Source organism: Physcomitrium patens, chromosome 16 (assembly GCF_059467195.1).
Source record: "Physcomitrium patens ecotype Gransden chromosome 16, ASM5946719v1, whole genome shotgun sequence".
Taxonomy (NCBI): Eukaryota; Viridiplantae; Streptophyta; class Bryopsida; order Funariales; family Funariaceae; genus Physcomitrium; species Physcomitrium patens.
The window spans coordinates 10,258,260-10,281,097 of record NC_143425.1 but is presented as its reverse complement, the minus strand read 5'-3'; the positions used below and the strand labels follow the sequence as shown (position 1 = coordinate 10,281,097).

Genomic DNA, 22,838 nt, shown 5'->3' with positions numbered 1-22,838 from the left:
GCTGGATAAGATTTTGCAAGACTCTAATAAAATGCTTGTATATTTTTCTCCAATGCCATTACCAAGAAACAATTAGAATACAACAATTAATGAAAAATCGATTTATTCCTGAAGAAAGAGTATAAGACATTCAACAATTAGAAGCAAATTTGAAGTAAAATGTTCCACAATTAAATCTTGAATAAAAAAAAGAATATATGATGATATTGTAGATTCTAAAATGAAAGAATATGAACTCATATTTTTTTCTAAACTAACCTACATGAACTATTAAGACATTTCTTTACAATACTTTGGCAACTAAAGTTCGATTGATCCAAAAGATTGTTATATATGTTGTATCATCAAGAATTGTTACATTGCTACTTGAGAAAGGAAGAACTACCCATTCTATGCTTAAGATCCTACTAGATTATAACAAAGACTCTTTTTGTTCAATTACTAAGAATTTTAACTATGCTGAGTTTATTTGCCAAACTTCGCTTGTTATTTGGAATGAACTTCTAATGCAACATTGTTATTGTCTTGAAGTAGTTAATTATTCTTTTAGAGACATTTGGTATATTTATTGCCCATTTGGAAGAGCTAAAATAGTTTTTGGTAGAGATTTTTGCCAAATATTGCGAATAATTGTGAAAAGAATTTGAGAAGAAATTGTAGTAGCATCTTTTAGACATTCAATACTTTGGCCTCAAATAAAAATCCATATATTAAAAGAGAATATGAAGTTGAATTCAGGAAGATTTCAAATAGATATTGAGTTTGTTAATTGACTTCTTCAAGTACAGAATGTAGACACACATTGTATATAGAGATGGTAGTGGATTTGAATTCTTTATGGTTGTATTATTATTGACTAATATTTTTATTTTTCACTTATTATATTAGAGATAGTATAAATTTATTATCCAATAATATACTTAAGCTTCTTGATCACATGATTGTTGATCAAAAATTAATGTCTTTAGTGGATGTTATTTATCTAAGGTTGATAGAAGACAATATAACAAATGATGCCTTCTTTAGAGATAGAATCATTTTATTTGCATGCAATGATGATGTAGAAGATATTAATGAAAAGATTATGGTTATATTTTTCAGAGAAGAACAAGAATATTTAAGTATTGATGAAGTTGTTGTTGAAGATAGTATCAACAATAATAATGTTTATCCAGTCAAATTTATCAAGTCACTTAATTCATTTGAAATGCCTAGATCAGGATTGTCTTAAGGTTGAGACTCGAGTGATGCTACTAAGAAATATTGCTCCTTGCCAAGGATTTGCAATGGAACCTGATTGATAATTACATGACTAATGAATCAAATTCTTAAAGCAAGAATTCTTAGAAGAAAATTTTCTAAAAACTTGGTGTTTATTTTGTAGATTACATTAAATTCTATAATAAAAGAACTTCTATTTATTCTAAAGAAAAATCAATTTCCAATCCGTCTTGCAATTGCAATAACAATAAACAAATTCTAAAGAGAATTAATGAAACATATTGATTTGGATCTATGACAATCTATTTTTTTCCCATAGTCAAATTTATGTAGCATTCTCTTGATGTACTTCTTCATGTTTTATCAAGATTCTTCTTCCAAGAAATGACAATTTAAATTCCATGAAGAATATTGTTTTTCCAAAAAATTTAATTAGATAAATATTAATTATTTATTTTTTATATTTTGTATTTGAATTAATTTATTTATTGACTATAACATATCTTTGAATGTCTAAATATATTTTTTGATGTAATTTAATATTTATATATATATTTTTTCATAAGTAATTTCTTGAACTAAATTAACTAATTTTTTTGTATATTATCCATAACAACAACATGGATTTACTTATCCTACTTCATACATGAAAGCTCCATTATGTAATTTTTTTCTTTCTATTTGTATTATATTATATTTGAATTTGAAAAATATTCTTTGACTCACGAAAATAGCTTCATTTGAATCAAACTTTTAATGACGATGTCATGGGTCCATCTTATCAATGTTTAATACATGAAGTGGTTCATGTGAATAGAATAATGTGGGAGGTAGAGTTGATTTATATTGTAATTATTGTAGACATAAAAGGAGTTATTGGTGTACTTCTCTTTTGTATGTTTAATGCAAATATAAGAGAAATAAAATAATAATAATTTTATTTATTTATTATGTATATATTTTTACATGTAATTTTTAACATATAATTATTTATGAAATTACCAACTAATGATATTTTATTAAACTTAAATTTTAAAAAATCTTAATCCAACTAATAAAATAAGCTGAAAATTGATACACATATTTAATTCACATTTAGCCATTTATGTTCTATACAATAAATAAAAGTTTTTATTTTTTATTATTTAAATATATATATATATATATATATATATATTCTAATCTATAAGCTATAACTTCCAAATAAAATCTCTACTAATATTCTAGTTAATTCTTTTTAAATAAACTAGTATTTATCTATTGATTTATTTAATAATTTTGTTACAATACAATACCTCATCATCAAAGTGAAGGTCTTTATTAGAAGGTAATATTATTTTTTTATATATATATATATATATATATATATATATAAATTTCAATTATTGTACTAAAAGTCTTTGATTTAATAATCTTGATTTATTTTTATAGATTATTTATTTACATGTTTATTTTATATAATTATCAAAATAACTTTCAAAATATTTATTGACTTTTTCTTTTTTTGACTTGCTGCTATTTAAATTATTATAAATTTTAGAAATCTTTATATTTTTTAATTTTTTAACTTATAATAAATTTTTAAAACGTATGGTCTTTTATATTAATACTTGTAATTATTTTGATTGATTTTTAAAATTTTAACTATCGCTTCAAAATTTTATTTATTTATTTATTTATTTCCTTCTTTGAGATTTTTAATATTTTTTAAAATTATGTGTAATTTTTAAATCTTAATAGCAGATTTTTTAATATGTTTTTAAACTTTAATCAAATTCTAAGTAAATCCTAATCAAATGTTGGCTAAATCCTAATAAAAACTTAAAGATATCTTAATAAAATCCTGAACAAATTCTAACCAAATCTTGTAGAAATTTTAAAACTTCAATTATCAGTACTTTAACTATTGATTTTGCTTCAAAATTTGTACACCTTTTAATCTACTAATTAAAAATAAGCACAAAATTTTTGAAAAAATCAAAATTATAAATTAAAAAATAAAGATCCAAATCTACTTGGATATTGGTCATCTTCCTTATTCAAACTTAATGTTAATCTACTAACAACAATAGTTCTTTATTACACCATTTATTTTTTAAAAAATATTTAAAAAATATTTCAAACTAAATTTTCTATTATTTTATAAATATTTTTTTAATCTAATATTACAGACATATACATGTAAACCAATAATTACCTATATGATTTAGATAAAAGTAGGTAAAAGTAGGTTTATTCTATAATATCTTCTATAAAAGCTTCTTTGAATCTTTATAGAGACTACTTTGACTTTATAGATGTCTTTAATTGACTTTTTAGTTTAAAAACGTGGTCAACAAATTGGCCATGTGCCACACATATTGGTAGCTTAAAGAACAAGCTAATTATGTGGTCCTTACGTAGAAAACTTGCCTTATAAACTAAAGCATGTGTCTTGCAAACTCAACACATATTAGAGGTCCTATAGAACATCGCCACATAGCTCCTAATTAGATAATATATAAAAAAGCAAGAATGAAGCCTTCTTCACTCTTGTCAACTCCTTTCTTGCTTCTAGTCTAGATTTAAGAGTATCTAATTTCTTTATCTTTTGGCAATAGCCATTTGAATTTCTTTTTAATATACATACTACTTTATTGCTATTTTGTCACTTTTCTTTTCACACAAATTTTTCAAATTTATGCATCTTCTTCCAATTCATGTCCTTGACAAATTAATACGAGTATACTTATAATATTATAGCTTTGTCTTTTCTTGATTAAGAGTAGATTACTACTTTTTTTTCATAAGAAATAAGCAGATTAGAAATTACGGATTACCCTCTTTTAAACTAATGTTGTTCTAAGTATCTTCTTTATTCTCAAGTTCCCTCTTCTAATTGTCTTAAAAAATATTAGACATTCATTTTTTAAGTATTATCATAGCAGAGCTTGTTGAAATGAAGAGTGTAATGGCACAAATGCAAGAGTAATTGACAGTGTTAATGCTTGCAATACATCAAGAGAATCAAGAATTGTATTGCTTGATAAGTTTGATGGCACAAAATCTAAGTTTTGAGGATTTATCAATCAAGTACAACTGTCAAGGAGAAGAACTCGATGAAAAAACAATTCAGACAAGTGAGCCTTCATTCAAAGAAAGGTAACAAAATATATATAAACAAGTATGTATATTGAAAGAGAAACTGGAATGGCTATTGCCAAAAGACAAGAAAACTAGAGACCCTTGAAACTAGACTAGAAGCAAGAAAGGAGTTGACAAGAGTGAAGAAGCCTTCACTCTTGTCTCTATATATACTATCTAACTAGGGGCTATGTGGCGACGTTCTATAGGACCTCCAGTATGTGTTGACTTTGTAGGACACATGCCTTGACTTACAAGGCAAGTTTTTCTACGTGTGGGCCAAATAGTTAGCTTGATCTTCAAGCTAACAACATGTGTGGCACATGGCCAACTTGTTGACCACGTTTCTAATCCAAAAAGTCAATTAAAGACACCTATGAAGTCAAAGCAGCGTCTACGAAGCTTCTAAGAAGCTTCCATATTAAATATTATAGAATTAACTTACTTTTACTTACTTTTACTTACTTCTACCTATTTGTATATGTAATTATTAGCTTACATGATTATGGCCGTGACATTACCCCCACTTCTAGAGACGAGTTCCACCAGGAGCGGTCATCATATGTTGAGAAAATCTATGATGCGACGAATTGTATTTGCCACATACTCTGATCTCTGTTTTCTTCGAAGATGATTGATAGGGCCTCTCAACCATCGGTAGTGTTCCATACTAGGGCGGGAAGACCACCCAGTTATTTGATCATTGTTGAGGCCTTTGTAACTTCCTTCGAATAGAATATTTGGAACACCATCAGGAGTTGTTCCTACCTCTAGGAAAATCACCAAACATCGGGAGTCCCTTTCCAAATCGTGATACCAAATACGTTGTATCTCACCATCTATTCGAGGAAGAACATGTCGTTCTTCAAGATCTTCATCTCGATTGCGTCGTCTTGAAGGTTGTGACAATCGTAATGTCTCATCCGACAGGTCAGCAAATGAAGGCTCTTGAGTTGAATCTGCTGGTTGTTGGTTCTCCATCTCTTGAGCGCCACTACTACAACGAAGCTATGAACAAGAATTGAAAGTAGAATGTTATCTTGATTAGATGTTGTTTCTTTTATAAAGAAGGTTTTCATCTTGATTTTGATAGATGTCGTTGATGAAAAGCCTCCACCGCCTTTGCTGCATTTACAAGATTCTTTATTGGCTCCCATGTGCGTTCACTAATACCATATCCGCGCCAATGGACAAGATATTCTAGTTTATTTCGGCGTCGCCTTGAATTTAAGACTTCTTCTACTTCAAACTCTTCATTATTGTCCACTTCTATAGGATGAGGTGGAGCTTGTCGTCTTCTTAGGATGTCCACTGTTTTGTATGGTTCAAAAAGAGACACATGGAATACTGGATGGATTTTCATTGATTCTAGTAGATGTAAACGATATGCAACTGGATTGATTTGTGCAGAAATAGAAAATGGTCCCAGCCTTCGATAGTCCAACTTGTCACAAGGACGAGTGGTCTTGATATTGCGACAAAGTAGCCATACCTTATCACCGAAGATGAATGATGGTTGTTCTTTTCGATAGACATCCGCATTGGCCTTTTGTTGTTCTTGAGCCTCTTTTAACTACGCCTTCATCGTTGCATGTAGCTTTGATAAATGAATTGCCAAATCGTTCGTAGCAGGATTATCAACTTTTAAAAAGTCAAAAGTATCAAGTCGTGGATGATAACCATAATTAGCAAAAAAAGGTGTTTGTTTTGTAGAAGAGTGTACTGTGTTATTGTAAGCAAACTCTGCCAATGGCAAAAGAGTTGTCCAATCATCTTGTTAGTAATTAATAGTACATCTTAAATATTGCTCCAAAACTTGATTAACACGCTCCGTTTGTCCATCAGTTTGAGGATGGAATGCCAAAGATAGTTTTATATCCACTTTAAGAATCTTGAAAACAGTCCGCCAATATCTTGATACAAATTGAGTTCCTTATCTGATATAATATCCTTGGATAATCCATGATAGCGATAGATATTGTCAAGAAAGAGCTTAGGTGTTTCTTCACATGTGATAGATTTTGTACATGGTACAAAATATGCCATCTTGATAAAACGATCTACTATCACAAATATAGAGTCATAAGAACTTGAGATTAGAAGATCCGTGATGAAGTCCATAGAAACAGAAGACCATGGTTGTTCTGGAATGGGTAATGGTTGAAGAAGTCCAAAAGGTCGATGACGAGGAGTTTTCCATCTTGAGCAAACATCACATGATTGTACAAAATCTTTAACTGCCTTCCATATTTGAGGCGACCAAAAATCTCTAGATATCAGCTCTAAAGTCTTATTATATCCGAAATGTCCTGCTGCTGAGAAATCGTGACGAGCTTGAAGAATACGTAAACGAGCTTCTCCTTCTGGAACATATAGGCGTCCTTCGAAATAGAGTAGGTTGTTCTTGAATTCAAATTTAGATGGATCATGAGATTTAGAAGAATTGTTCTTGATATCATGAACAAGAGGGTCTGAAGACATACTTAACTGGACTTGCTTAAGGAAAGTTAAATCAACAGTCAATGTCGATTTTATTGCTCGAAGATGAAATTATTCCGGCTTCAAGAGAACCGTTCTTTGTTGCTCAAAAGTTGCATCTCCTTCTTTTGGTGCAAGATAAGAACGTTTAGAGAAGGCATCAGATAAACCTTGTTGTTTTCCTGGCCGATAAGTGATGATGAACTCGAATCTTTATAAAGACATGCTCCAATGAGCTTGGCGACGATTTAATATACGTGCTGACATAAAATATTCGAGGTTCTTGTGATCCGTATACATGGTGACTAGACTAAAAGCGCCTTCTAGTTAATGACGCCATTCTTGAAAAGAATCCACAATTGCAAGAAGTTCTTTGTCGTCGATCTCATAATTGATTTCTACTGCTGAGAATTTTCTTGAATGAAAGGCTACTGGATGAAGTTTGTCATCTGTTCCCATTTGTGATAAAACCGCACCCAGAGCAAAGTCCGATGCATCTGTTTCCATAAAGAATGCTTTGAAAAAATCAACACGATACAAGATTGGTGCAGAAACAAACGTTGTCTTCAAAGATTCAAAAGCAACTTCCGCTTCTTGATTCCATTGGAGTTTGTCTTTACAAGTCAAACGTGTAAGTGGAGCTGCAACTCGAGAGAAGTCTTTGATAAAGATCCGATAGTAGTTGGCAAATCCCAAAAAACATTGGACATTTCTCACCGTTTTTGGGATCTTCCAGTCTATAATAGTTTGAACTTTCTTAGGATCCATCATAAGTCCATCATTTGAAATGATGTAACCTAAAAAATCGACTTGAGTAATGTGGAATACACACTTTTCTATCTTGGCATAGAGTCCTGCATTTCATAATTTTTGTAACACACGACGAACATGAAGTTCATGTTCTTTTCGATTCTTAGAATAGATCAAGATGTCGTCTAGATAACATACCACAAAATCATCCAAAAACTCTCAAAAAATATCATTCATTAGATGTTGAAAAGCTACTGGTGCATTTATAAGTCCAAAAAGTATGACGTTGTATTCAAAATATCCATACCTAGTTCGAAACGCAGTCTTCTATTCATCTCCTTCTTTCATGCGTACTAGATTGTATGCTCCTCGAAGATCTATTTTTGTATAGATCTTAGCTTGATTTAGTTGATCAAGAAGTCCGGATATTAAAGGTAGTGGATACCTATTTTTGATAGTAATCTTGTTGAGTCCTCGATAATCAACACACATCCGCAATGATCCATCTTTTTTCTTCACAAATAGAATTGGAGCTCCGGCCTGAGATTTAGAATGGCGTATGAAATTCTTGGCTAGATTTTCTTTAATATACTCCTTGAGTTCAGCCAACTCATTTTGTGATAAACTATAGATTAGTCCGAATGGCGGTTGTGCTCCTTCTTAAAGGTCAATTGAGCAATCATAGGGACGATGTTCCGGGGGTGTATCTGCATTCTTTTTTTCGAATACATCTTGAAATTCTTGATATTGGCTTAGAATGCCACTTGAAGTCTTTTCACCAGTAGAAACGGGTGTAGCATAAATAATGTATGGTGATTCTTTCATAGGAGCATGCAAGAAAGCTTTTGCACCTATAAATATGGGTTTAATTGAACTGGACTTATGACTCTCTACTTGCTTAACTACACTGTTAGTTATATTTTTAGAGAAAGTGAGAGTTCGGGAAATCCAGTCTATTTGAGGGTTGTATTTTTCTAACCATGATAAACCTAAAATGACTGGATTAGAGGGAGATCTAATGATATTAAATACTACAAAACTATTATGATCATTGATTATTACTTCTGTAGGAAGGATTTCGTGAGTAATATCTCCAGAAGACAATAGACGACCATCTATGACTTCTACATGAACAGGTTTAGTTTTCTTTACTAAAGATATGCTATATCTTTTAGTAAATTCTTCATCTAAAAAACACGCTGAGGCTCCTGAATCTAACAAGGCAAAGACTTTGTAATGTTTAGGTCCTAAAATAACATTTAATGTAAAATAAAGAGAGGGCTCTGAGGAGAGAATAGGACCTTTACTAGAAGTTGTGCAAGGTTCCAGCTGCACGGTCCCTATTGTAGCTGGACAAACTTGTTTTTCGACATATTATCTTTTTTCACAGCCATACTCCTCATTTTGTGATTGCATCATTTCTTTGGACAATGCTGAGCAGTGTACTTTGGTTCTCCACAATATAAACATAATCCTTCTTGACGACGACGAGTCTTTTCTTGCTCAGTAAGAGGTTTGAAACGTACTGCATTAATTTGCATATCCTCTACTTTCGAATGTATGTGTTGAAGAGATGTTGGTGTTGCCATTGAATTATAGTAACGTTGAGGTCCACTTGTATGGTTCTCAGATCGGAATTCAAAAAGGCGATTGTGGCACTTCACAGCAAAGTCAATTGCTTGACTCAATGTTTGAGGATCAGGTAAGTTGAACATTAATTTTTTTACCTCATATTGTAATCCGTAGAGAAATTGGCTAATAAGTGCAGCATCATCCCACTTGATATCAGTTGCAAGTTGTCAAAATTGTGAAGCATATAACGTTACTGATCGATTGCCTTGTCGTAAAATATGGATCTTATTGGTTGCAACACGAATTACATCATGTTCTCCATACATGGATCGAAACTCCACGAAAAAAGCCTCTAGATTATCCAATATTGGATCTCGTCATTCAAAAAAAGATGAAAATCACGATAGTGCCGAACCTGAAAGAAGCGTACCAATGAATCTAACTTGTGATCCTAGAGTTGGATAGCTTTGGAGTTGAAGTTCAATCACAAATTGCACTTGAATGATAAATCCTCAAAATTTGGATCTGGTGCCATCAAACTTCTTGGGTAGGGCAATTCTTGGTTCTCTAACATTTGAAGGGCGTTCCACCATAGGAGAAAGGACATGGTTTGGTGCAGATGTTGAAGCAGCTCCAACCATTTCTATATCTTCACTTCCTGCCAATCTTGTTGCTCCTTGTGGTGGTAAATTGAGTTGATACATTGCAAGCATTAACTCCCTCAATTGTTTTTGCATTTGTGCCATTGCACTCTTCATTTCAAGAAGTTCTGCCATGATAACACTTAGAAGAGAGAATATGTCTAATATCGCTCAAGACAAATAGAAGAGAGGACTTGTAGACAAAGAAAATACTAAGGACAATATCAGTTTAGAAGAGGGTAATCCGCAACTTCTAATACGCTTATATCTTATCAAAAAAAAGGGGTAATCCACTCTTAATCAAGATTAGACAAAGCTCTGATATTGTAGGTGTACTCTTGTCAATCTGTCAAGGACAAGAACTCGATGAAAAAACAATTCAGACAAGTGAGCCTTCATTCAAAGAAAGGTAACAAAATATATATAAACAAGTATGTATATTGAAAGAGAAACTGGAATGGCTATTGCCAAAAGACAAGAAAACTAGAGACCCTTGAAACTAGACTAGAAGCAAGAAAGGAGTTGACAAGAGTGAAGAAGCCTTCACTCTTGTCTCTATATATACTATCTAACTAGGGGCTATGTGGCGACGTTCTATAGGACCTCCAATATGTGTTGACTTTGTAGGACACATGCCTTGACTTACAAGGCAAGTTTTTCTACGTGTGGGCCAAATAGTTAGCTTGATCTTCAAGCTAACAACATGTGTGGCACATGGCCAACTTGTTGACCACGTTTCTAATCCAAAAAGTCAATTAAAGACACCTATGAAGTCAAAACAGCGTCTAAGAAGCTTCTAAGAAGCTTCCATATTAAATATTATAGAATTAACTTACTTTTACCTACTTTTACTTACTTCTACTTATTTATATATGTAATTATTAGCTTACATGATTATGGCCGTGACAACAACTTCTGATTAAACTTCAACCCCAAAGCTATCCAATTCCAAGATCTCAAGTTAGATTCATTATTATACTTCTTTGAAATTCAGCATTATTGTAGTTTCATCTTTTTTTGAATAATGAGATCTAATATTAGATAATTTGGAGGCTTTTTTAATAGAATTTTGATCTATATATGGAAAAAATGATACAACTCATGTTGGAACCAACGAAATCTATATTTTACAATAAGGTATTCGATCCATAATATTATATACTTTACAATTTCAACAACTTATAACTGATATCAAGTGAGATGATGATGCATTTATTAACCAATTTTTCTATAGATTACAATATAAGGTAAAAAAATTGATGCTCAATTTATCCAATCCTCAAACATTGAGTCAAGTAATTAACTTTGTTATCAAGTGTAATAATCGACTTTTCAAATTTTGATTTAAAAGTCTGACAAGTGGGCCTGAACTTACTATAATTCAATGGCAACACCAATGCCTCCTCAATACATACATTCAAAAGTAGAAGATATACAAATTGATGTGGTATGTTTCAAATCTCTTAGTAAGAAAGAAAAGACTCATCCCCATCAGGAAGGATTGTACTTATATTGTGGAGAATCTAAGTACATTGCTCAACATCATTCAAAGAAGCAACATAACTATAAAATGAGGAGTACAAATGTCTAAGAATATAATATATTGGAAAATAAGTTTTTCTAGTTATAATAGAGACTATGCGATTGGAACCTTATATAATACCTAATAAAGGTCTAGTTCTCTCTTCAAAACCCTCTTTTTCTTTTACATTAAATACTATTTTAGTACTTATATATTACAAAGCCTTTGCCTTATTAGATTTAGGAGCCTCAACGTGTTTCTTAGATGAAGAATTTGCTAAAAGACTTAACATATTTTTAATAAAAAAAACTAAATATGTTCATGTAGAAGTCATAAATGGTCAACCGTTGTCTTCTAGAGATATTACTCATGAAATCTTTTCCTATAGAAGTAATAACTAATGGTCATAATTGGTTTGTGGTATTTAATATTATTAGATTTTTCTCTAATCCAATCATTTTAGGTTTATTGTGATTAAAAAAATAAAATTCATAAATAGATTGGATTTTTCATACTCTTGACTTTTTTAAAAGTATAACTAAGAGTGTAATTAATCAAGTAAAAAATCACAAGTCTAGTTCAATTAAACCTATGTTTGTAGGTGTAAGAGCTTTCTTGTATGCTGCAAAAGAAGGACCACCTTCTGTTATTTATGCCACATCCATTATTAATGGTCCAAAGACTTTAAGTGATATTCTAAGCCAATATCAAGATTTTTAAGATGTATTTGAGAAAAAGAATGTGGATACTCTTCCAAAACATCATTTCCATGACTTTTTAATTGATCTTCAAGAAGGAGTACAACCACCATTTGAACCAATTTACAATTTATCACAAAATAAGTTGGCCAAATTCAAGGAGTATGTTGAAGAGAATCTAGCCAAGAACTTCATATTCCATATCAAATTTCTAGCAGGAGCTCCAATTCTATTTGTGAAGAAAAAAGATAGATCATTGTGGATGTGTGTTAATTATTAAGGACTCAACAAGATCACCATCAAGTACAGGTACTCACTACCTTTAACATTTAGACTTCTTGATTAATTGAATTAAGCTAAGATCTATATAAAAATAGATCTATGAAGAATATATAATTTGATACGCATCAAAAAAAGAAACACATAGAAGATTACATTTTGAACTAGGTACAGATATTTTGAATATAATGTCATGTCTTTTGGACTTACAAATATACTAGCAGCTTTTCAACATCTTATAAATGATTTTTTTTGAGAATTTTTAGATAATTTTGTTATTTGTTATTTAAACGACATCTTGATCTATTCAAAGAATGTAGAAGAATATGAACTTCATGTTCGTCATGTATTATAAAGATTTAGAGATGCGAGAATCTATGCCAATATAAATATATATCTATATATATATATATATATTTATATATTTCACACTACTCAAGTTAACTTCTTAGGTTACATAATTTCAAACAATGGACTTATGATAGATCTTAAGAAAGTTTCAATTATTATGGATTGGAAGATCTCAAAAATTGTCCAAAATGTCTAATGTTTTTTTGGGATTTATCAATTACTACTGAATCTTCATTGAGGACTTCTCTCAAATTGCAGCTCCACTTATACGTTTTACTTATAAAGACAAACTTTAATAGAATCAAGAAATTGAAGAAGAATTTGAAGCTTTAAAGACATCCTTTGTTTTCAAGAATAGCATTATTATCTAGAAGGTACTTCCAATCCAATCATTGTGTATACGGATTACAAGAACCTCAAGTATTTTATGTCAACTTATATTTTGAATTGTTGCCAAACTTGTTGGAGTATGTCTTTATCAAGATTTGAATTCAATATCACTTATTGGCCAAGAAAACAACAAGATTTGTTTGATGCATTTTTTAGACATTCTTATCTTACACCTAAAAAGGGAGATGTAGCTTTTAATCAACAAAGGATAATTTTATTAAACCCAAAATAATTTCATCTTTAAGTGGTGAAATCAACATTAACTGTTGATTCAACTTTTTTCATAAAAATTTAATCAAGTATGTCTTCTAATCCTTTTGTTCATGATATCAAGAATATTTCTTCTTAGTCTCGTGATATTTCTGACTTTGAGTTCAAGAACAACCTACTTTATTTTGAAGGATGCTTATATATACCGGAAGGAGAAGGACGTTTACATATTTTTCACGCTTGTTGTTATGATATAACATGACTAATAGGTGAAAGAATGTAAAAGTTATTATAATGTAGGAGATCTTAGTTCAAAGTATTAGAGAAAATTATCTTAGATATATAGTTAATAGTCGAAAGGATAGTAAAACTAAAAAGTATTAATATTGCTTTTTATAAATAACCTTCTACTTACTTTGTTGGACCATAAATAAGGCAAAATAAAGTAGATTGGAAAAATAAAGAATATAAGCATTTACAAAAGGAAGTTAGGAATTGATTTTAACAAAATTTAACTCAAAAGAGACAAAATTTGATATCCAAAGAGGGTTGGTTATCAACTTAGGTCGAAATCAGACCTTGAGGCATAAAATTGAGCACTTATGGCAACTCCAGGGTTCTTTGGTAAATTGGAGAGTGGGATTTAAGAGTAGACTAGATAAGATTTTGGTGAGCATTGATTTGTATGATTTGGATTTGAAATAACTTTGTAAGAGCTTTACAAAGTCAAGTTTGGTTTTAGATGACTAGGGTTTTGTGAAATAAAGTAGGATTGACGTTTTGGGCAATTTCAAGAGTTTTGTAATAGATCTATAAGTAAAATTTTGTAGGTTAATGGTTATAGTTGTGTTTAATATGTGTTGTAAATTTAAGCTTGATTGAAGAGTTGGATTGAGGATTATTAAGTTTTTATAGATTAGGATCTCAAAATTTAGGATTTTGAGGATGAGTGAGGATTTCTAAGATATCTTCTAATCTATCAATTGAATTAGAGTGGAAGTTATGCATTTAGATAATAGACTTGTTTTCTTTTATACATGAGAATTTTGAGATTGATTGAATAGTTAGATAAGAAGAAATTGGCATTGAAAATTCAGCATTTAGATTGGAGAAGAAGGTTGACCTACACTCGAGCACATTTTTGTGATTATCATCCATTTGAAATTAAGAATATTATCTTGCTCTTCAAAAATTTTGAGGTTAATCCAACAATTGGATTGGAAGAAATTAAGTACTAAAGTTGGTTATTTTTTATATTAGTTATTGCTACTAGATATTGATTTTTGTTATTGGATATTAGTTTTTGTTATTGGATATTGGTTATTGCTATTGATTTTTGGTTACTGCAATTGGTAATTGGCTATTATTACTAGTTATTCGCTACTACTATTAGATATTGATTATTGCTATTGATTTTTGGTTATTGATATTAATTATTGGCTATTACTATTGGTTATTAATCACTATTATTGATAATTGGTTGATGCCACTAGTTATTATTATTAAAGTTGATTATTATTACTGATTATTTTTTATTACAAATTTTTCTTTATCTTCGACAACCAGGTGCCTAGTGCATTTTCAAGCTAAATGCCATGTAATATGACAACGTCATGACTTTTCAGCAATAAAACATTTTACATACAACAAGACTTTAGAGCTAATATGTAGAGATTTTTGGTGGCCGCAAATGTAAAAAGCTGTAAAAGACTTTGTTCAATCGTGTGACATTTGTTCAAGGCCAAAAACTCCTCGGCATCGACTTTTTGGACTTTTTCAACTATTACCTATTCCAAAACAACCATGGTCTTTTATTTCTATGGATTTTATTACGGATCTTCGAATCTTATGATCATGTGATTCAATATTTGTGATAGTAGATTGTTTTATCAAAATCGCTCATTTTGTACCATGCACAAAATCTATCATAGGTGAAGAAATTATCAAACTTTTCCTTAATAATATCTATCAATATCATGGATTGTTGAAAGATATTATATTGGATAGGGAGACTCAATTTCTATCAAGATTTTGGATAATTCTTTTTAAGATTTTAAAGATGGATATAAAACTTTCTTCAGCCTTTCATCCTCAAATTGATAGACAAATAAAGTACATAGATCAAGTTTTGCAGCAATACTTAAGGTGTACCATCAATTATTAAAAAGATGATTGGAGAACCTTTTTGCCATTAAAAAAGTTTGATTATAATAATATAATACATTCTTCTATACAACAAACACCTTTTTTTTGTCAATTATGGTTACAATCTACAACTTGATACTTTTGACTTTTCAAAAATTGATAATCTTATGGCAAAAGATTTGGCAAATCGTTTGTCAGAGCTACATACAATAATGAAGGTGCAATTAAAAGAAGCTCAAGAACAACAAAAGATCAATGCAAATGCCTATCAAAAAAATAACCACAATTCAATGTACATAATAATGTATGGTTGCTTCATTATAATATCAAGACTACTCATCCTTGTAATAAGTTGGACTATTGCAAGCTTGGACCTTTTCCTATTTGTGGACAAATCAATCGAGCTGCTTATTGATCATATCTATCGGAGGCAATGAAGATCCATCATATCTTTCACATGTCTCTTCTTGAACCATACAAGACTATGAACATACCAAGAAGAAGAAAAGCTCCACCTCCTCCTATAAAAGTAGACAATAATGAAGAATTTGAAGTAGAAAAAGTTCTAGATTCAAGGCGGCACTCAAATAAATTGGAATATCTTGTCTATTGACATGAATATGATATTAGTAAATATACATGGGAGTTAGTAAAAAATCTTACAAATATAGTAAAGGTGGTGGAGGCTTTTCATCGACAACATCCATCTAAATTAAGATAAAGAATAGTAAGTCTTTGTTATAAAAGAAACAAGATCCAGGGAAGATTACATTCTATCTTTTATCTTTCTTTTGTGTATTTGTGAGGCTCATGAGATGGAAAACCAATAACCAACAGATTCAACTCAAGAGCTTTCATTTATAGACTTACCAAACAAGACATTGTGATTGTCACAACCTTCAAGATGACAAAATCGAGATGAAGATCATAAAGAATGACATATCCTTCCTTGAATAAACAACAAAATATAACGTATTTGATATCAGGACCTTGGAAGAGACTCTTGATGTTTGGTGATTTTATTAGAGGTAGGAACAATACTTGAAAATATTCCAAATATTTTATTTGAAGGCAGTTATGAAGGCCTCAACAGTGACCAAATAACAAGGTGGTCTTTTTATCTTAATATAGGATACTATCGATGGTTGAGAGGGCCTATCAACTATCTTCAAAGAGAACAAAGATTGGAGTATGTGGCAAATACAATTTGCCACATCATGGATTTTCTCAACATATGAAGGTCATTCTTTGTAAAACTTGTCTTTAGAAGAAAAAATATTGTCACGGACATACATTTATAAACTAATAATTACTTATATGATTTAAATAAAAGTAATTAAAAATAAGTTAATTCTATAATATCTTCTATAAAAGCTTCCTAGAAGCTTTATAGATATTAGTTTGATTTTATAGGTATCTTTAATTGACTTTTTAGTTTAAAAACGTAGTCAACAAGTTGGCTATGTACCACACATGTTGGTAGCTTGAAGAATAAGCTAATTATGTAGCCCACATGTAGAAAACTTGCCTTGTAAACTAAAGCATGTGTCTTGCAAAGTCAACACATATTAGAGATCCTATAGAACATCGCCACGTAGTTCCTAGTTAGATAGTATATATAGAGGCAAGAATGAAGCCTTTTTCATTCTTGTCAACTCCTTTCTTGCTTCTAATCTAGATTTAAGAGTCTCTACTTTCCTTGTATTTTGCTAATAGCCATTTTAGTTTCTTTTTAATATACATACTACTTTATTGTTATTTTGTCACTTTTCTTTTAACACAAATTTTTCAGATTTATGTATCTTCTTCCAATTCATGTCCTTTACATCTAATTAATAAAATTTTCAAAATTATAGAAATACTCATTGATTTTTAAAGTCTAATTTCTATGATCTTAATCAAATTAAATTTCAATAATCTTTGATTCAATCTTTTAATTAATCTTAAATTTACAAAATACATTTAAAACTAGTAGATTCATAATCTTTCAAATTTTTACTTATTAATTTGCTAAAATATTTATAAAATTTTCTAAAATATAAAAACTTTGAAATATTAAAAAATTTTGAATTATCTAAAACAATCTTGACTTTACAAAACTCTTACAAAGTCAATATCCACCCATTTACTTCTAACTAATGCTCTCACAAATCTTATTGAAATAGGACCAGTTTAACTCAAGTATTCAAGGCCCTTTTAATCCACAATAATATAAAATATCATCACAAGGTAGGATAAACTAGACCAGACCAAAACTAGCAAAACCAAATAGAATGGGATACAAAAGATAAAACTGAACAACTAGAATTAAGACAAAACAAACAAAGCAAGAAGATACAAAATCCAATTGTATTAAGAAAAAAGATTTGAAGCCATACCTGACCAGATGCCTCAAAAGGCCCTAACTAGTCCTATTTATACTTAGTTCTACCACCCTAGATTTTCTAGAATGTTCCTAGATCATAGATCCCACTTAAATAACTACCTTAAACTCTTTCTAGAAGGTTCCATAGTAGGCTCCACTTAGATAACTACCTTATTTTTTTTAGTAGGTTCTATGGTAGGCTCTACCTAAATAATCGCCCTAAATTCTTTCTAGAATGTTCTATAGTAGGTTCCACCTAAATAACCACCTTTAATTCTTTCTAGAATTAAGTAGAATATTTATTTATTTATTTATTTATAAAAGACTACATTAATACTAATTATTTTTATTGTCTCTTTATTTTATTTTTTTAATATATTTTAAAATAATTTTCTAATATATTTTATAATTAAATCTTTTTTTGTATAATTTATATTTTTTCTCTAATCCAATAGTTTTATTATAACACAACAAAGTTAGACCACTTCTTAATTATAAAATTTAATTAATTCTATTAGTATTTTTATAAAAATATGTTTTATTTAAAGTTTTATATGCTTAATCTTTTATCATAGTCACAATATAAGTTACATCTCACATGTTATCTACTAATATGATTTTAAAACCAAAAATTCTTACTAAAGTTTTAACTTTAGTACTATTATTGCCTATAAATTGATAAGCCATGACAACTCAAAAATAAACATTTCAACTTATTTTTTACTTTAAAGAATAGTAGAAAAAATAAATCATAAGATATTAGGGACATAATAAAAGTTTGAAATCTTTGGCACAAGCATTCAAAATAAGCACAATAAATAATTTATTTTTCTATTTTTTACATTTTTTACATTCTTAAATTGTACATATTAGAATGATACTTTTAAAATACGTTGATAGTCTTATATATATATATATATTTTAATCTTTACTTAATTACTTATTTATCCAAAAAAAATTATAAATTTTGAATTCATAGTATAGAAACTTATACATAGCTTTGTTTTATTTATAAAATTTTACATCTTCAATATGAATTTAGATACTATCTTTGTAATAAAATTAACTTTTAAAAATATTTTTAATATAAATCTTCTTTATATGTATTAAATGCCATATTTGCCTTATTATTCCTTTTTAGTCCTTTAATAATGATCCAAGTACACTATTTAAAAAAAAAATAACATTTAGTAGTCTAATTTCATAAAAATAATTAATAGTATTTTACTAAAAGCCTCTTAATATCCTTATAGTCCATAAGCTGATAATTATAATTGTTTTATACATATTCTACACTAATCTTCTATAATAACCAAACTACTTTCAAACTCTTTTGAAATATGAATCAAAAATAAGAAAAAATTCTTTAAAATTTATATTTAGTTTTTTGTATTTGAATAGATCTTTTTTTCTTATTTAATTTTAATTTTAATTTTATTCTTTTATTATTTCTATTATAATCTCTACCACCAAATCTTGAAATTTTGCAATCAAAACAATTATTAATAATACTCTTTTTTTTATTTACTATATATCTATACATACATACATACATAAAAAAATGCTATTGTGGTATTGCAAAAGTTAAAATAACTTTGAAATAAATATATATATATATATATATATATATATATATGTATATATATATGTATATATATATATATATGTATATATATATATATGTATATATACTTACATATATATATAAAAAAACTTTATTAAATATTTATGTTATTAGAAGTCTTTATATTTTGTTTACTTTTAGATCTAATTTATTATTGATTGTTATAAAATAAATTATTAAATTATTAAATTATATTATCCATTTAAATTACATATAACAAATTAATTTTATATTTGAAAATTCTAATTAATTGGAAAAGTAATAAATTAATCTCAGTTATTAACACCAATTTAAAATTTTGTTTTTAATATTATGTGATTTTTTTATCTTATTTATATGTTTATATTTTAAATTACATAATACATGTGTTTCACTGATACAAAAAAAAATGATGTAAATTTGGAGAGTTATAATTTTAAATCAATATAATTAAAAATAATAATTATTAATATAATTGTATTTTTGTGTTGTTCCAAAATAATTTGCAATTCATATTTCTGTTGTGTTTAAATTTTTTGTGGTATACTAATCAGTAGATTGTGTCATTTACATAATTTTGAAAACAATTATTAACACTTGTGTAATTTTTTATTATTTTAATATTTTTATACTTCAATGATGGTGTGTTTGAAATGCAGTTTGAGTTGTTTAAGCCAGAAACATGCTAAGGCTTACAAGCCCATTTAAAAGACATGTAAACATGTATAATGACTGAAAAAAATAAGATGTTTACATGGAGGTACATATAAACATGTTGTTTTTCTCTTGTCTTCTATAGGTGTGTTATGTGTAAACATGCGATTAACTTCATCTATTCCCCAGCAATTGGCTGCTGGACACTTTTTCGAAACAGTTTTCTTCGACAACTATTGACGCCCGGTGATTGACGACCACAACTATGGAGTCCTTTATTATTATTATTATTATTATTTCACTGTTGTGGATATTCGGTTGCTTTAGTCAATGGCCTAGAAGATCGAGCTTCTTGGTCTCTCACACGAAAAGCCTAGGCCGCCAATCTGTGAGGGTAGGTCAGTCATCAGCTCTAGCATAAGTAGCATACACAATGTGGGGCCTGGCAGTGCTAACGAACCTGTGTGCATCAGTTGGGTCATTCTCCTAGCCTTCAACCGAAGTGAGAAAAAACTGGGCTACGATGGGTCACTCTACAGAGAAATCTAAAGGGACAGTCTGCGTCACAGGAGCAACGGGGTTTGTGGCCTCCTGGCTCATCAAGTGTCTGCTTCAGGATGGATATCGTGTTCGTGGAGCTGTGAGAGATCCTGGTAATAGCTCAGAACATTTTGTCATGCAGCAATGCAGTGGGAAACATCCTGCCATACATAGTTTGCAGATGAGTAATCATACCACTAGGAAGGTTTGCGAAACATTGTTGCCTCTGAAACTGAGCCTTGAGTGGGACAATGCTCTGGAACTGGATCAGAGAATTATGAGAAGGCAGCTCATCTATGGGCACTGTCGGGGGCGAAGGAGAGGCTGCAGTTGGTGAAAGGGGACTTGCTCGTGGAAGGGAGCTACGATGCAGCTGTGGCAGGGTGCGAGGGTGTGTTTCACACTGCGGCTGCTCTGGTTCGCATCAAATCTGATCCCAAGGTACAGTCTATCGATCGACCCGTTCAATGTACGTTGTTCGATCCACTTGCGAACATTCTGTGATAATTATGTCCCACAGAGTAAAGCATGGGCAGGCTAAACACGTTCACCAGAGAGCTGTCGGACATGTGAGTTGCGTCCCCGTATATCCACAAGACATTTTGGTTTTAACAGATTGTAAAATTAAGCAGGCTGAGATGCTTGATCCCACTATTTTGGGCACATTAAATGTACTGCACTCATGTGCCAAGTCAACCACCTTGAAGCGCGTGGTGCTTACTTCGTCCACTGCTGCTGTTCGATTCCGTGACGACCTGGAGCAGCCGGGTGCTGTCACTTATCTGGACGAGTACTCTTGGAGTAGCATCTTTTTCTGCACCAAGTATCAGGTCATCCTTTCGACCTGTTGTTGAGACCCTGAAATGGTCGCATCCTCAGTTGATCCTAAACCGTGATGTCCAACTAGTTGTAAGAAGATCGTGCTATCTGCGCAGATTTGGTACTCGTTAGCAAAAATACTATCAGAGCAGGAGGCTTGGAAGTTCGCATTTCTTCACTCCATCGACTTGGTGGTGGTACTGCCAAGTTTCGTAATTGGACCCTGTTTACCTTATCCGCTGTCGAAAACGGCGCAAGATATCTGCGACCTGCTCAATGGTTTGTGTATAGACACTCCAGCTCATTCATTTCTCCTATATATATATATATACACACACACATAGATATAGTTAAAGTCTTGTCCGCGTTCTCTTCACAAGAAAGCATTCATCACAAGTGCTGCAGGAGGCAGGAACTTTGGAATTCATGGGCGAATGGGCTATGTCCACGTTGATGATGTTGCACGAGCCCACATTTTAGTCTATGAAACGCCATCTGCACAAGGACGATATATATGTTCTGCACAAGAAGCCACCCCGCAGGAATTGGTTCAGTATTTGGCTGATCGTTATCCACACCTTCAAATTTCAACCAAGTAAGCATTTCTACTAACCAGTCTGAAGTAAGCCATCCAATATCTGCTTAAGGCGTGCTACATCACGGGTCCTCACTTTATATGAATGATGTATGTCAGATTCAATGATGAACTCCCCAAAATGCCCTATTACAAGCTAAACACCACTAAACTGCAACGCCTTGGTCTAAACTGCAAGCCTTTGGACGTCATGTTTGACGACTGCATTTCATTCTTGGAGGAAAAGGGTCTCCTCAAGAGAAAACCAGAGAAAACGCCGACATCGTCATCTACACCTGATGAGCATTCGAAGGATAGTGTGCTTCAGAATGTTTGACTGGCTATTTAAGATTCTGAATTGGAAAACCACTGTTCAGCTGGTTTTTGACGTAGTCGCAGTCCCAAGGGACGACCGTGGAAGATTATTCACAGGGCTCAGAATAGCTCCAAGAAGGTTATACCACCTTACTATCCATTTTGTGCAAAGATACTGTGCAAAAACATAACGAGGTCGAAAATGTAAGATCGAAGGAAATCTAAGAGTGTTTGCACGAAAGCACTGCTGACCAAGTGGTTTAGGATTATGAACAGCATTAATAAACTTTAACTTTTGGATCCTTCTCAAGTTAGCCTCCTGGTGGTTACCGACCAATGCCTGTCTTTCACGTTACATTTCAAAAATCGCAGCTTACTCTGCCTGTTGTGTAATACCAGCTTGCCATGACCAAAAACTCAACGTCAGGTTCATTTCGTCTTGTTCCGAATGAAGGATTGGTTATACCGGTGTCCACTAGATATCCTTCACAGAAAATTCTGTTAATTTAGAACCATTAAATGACGTCTCAACCAAGGATGCGATTTCGCATGGATGGATTTATGAAACTGCACAGCTTGAGTGGGTAC

At 30.9% G+C, this 22,838-nt stretch overlaps 1 protein-coding gene across 2 annotated transcripts; it reads left to right on the top strand.

Annotated features, from left to right (window-relative positions):
- The first annotated feature begins 20,428 nt into the window (after positions 1-20,428).
- LOC112293309 (tetraketide alpha-pyrone reductase 1) lies at positions 20,429-22,560 on the top strand. 2 transcript variants are annotated; one of them, XM_024542571.3, is made up of 6 exons: positions 20,429-20,655; positions 20,814-20,983; positions 21,175-21,372; positions 21,478-21,640; positions 21,767-21,956; positions 22,135-22,560. In XM_024542571.3, exons 1-6 carry the CDS (start codon positions 20,526-20,528, stop codon positions 22,439-22,441), a joined length of 1,158 nt encoding a protein of 385 aa, XP_024398339.1. In that variant the 5' UTR covers positions 20,429-20,525; the 3' UTR covers positions 22,442-22,560. The 2 variants fall into 2 exon arrangements, with proteins under 2 accessions (XP_024398339.1, XP_024398340.1); XM_024542572.3 differs by having other exon boundaries at positions 22,056-22,560.
- The last annotated feature ends 278 nt before the right edge of the window (positions 22,561-22,838 follow it).

Bases quoted from the DNA above. Each gene is read 5' to 3' on its own strand.
- LOC112293309 (XM_024542571.3), top strand. From the start codon at position 20,526: ATGGGTCACTCTACAGAGAAATCTAAAGGGACAGTCTGCGTCACAGGA. The intron at 20,656-20,813 runs GTAATAGCTCAG...GAACTGGATCAG, and splicing joins TGGAGCTGTGAGAGATCCTG to AGAATTATGAGAAGGCAGCT. The intron at 21,957-22,134 runs GTAAGCATTTCT...CTAAACTGCAAG, and splicing joins CACCTTCAAATTTCAACCAA to CCTTTGGACGTCATGTTTGA.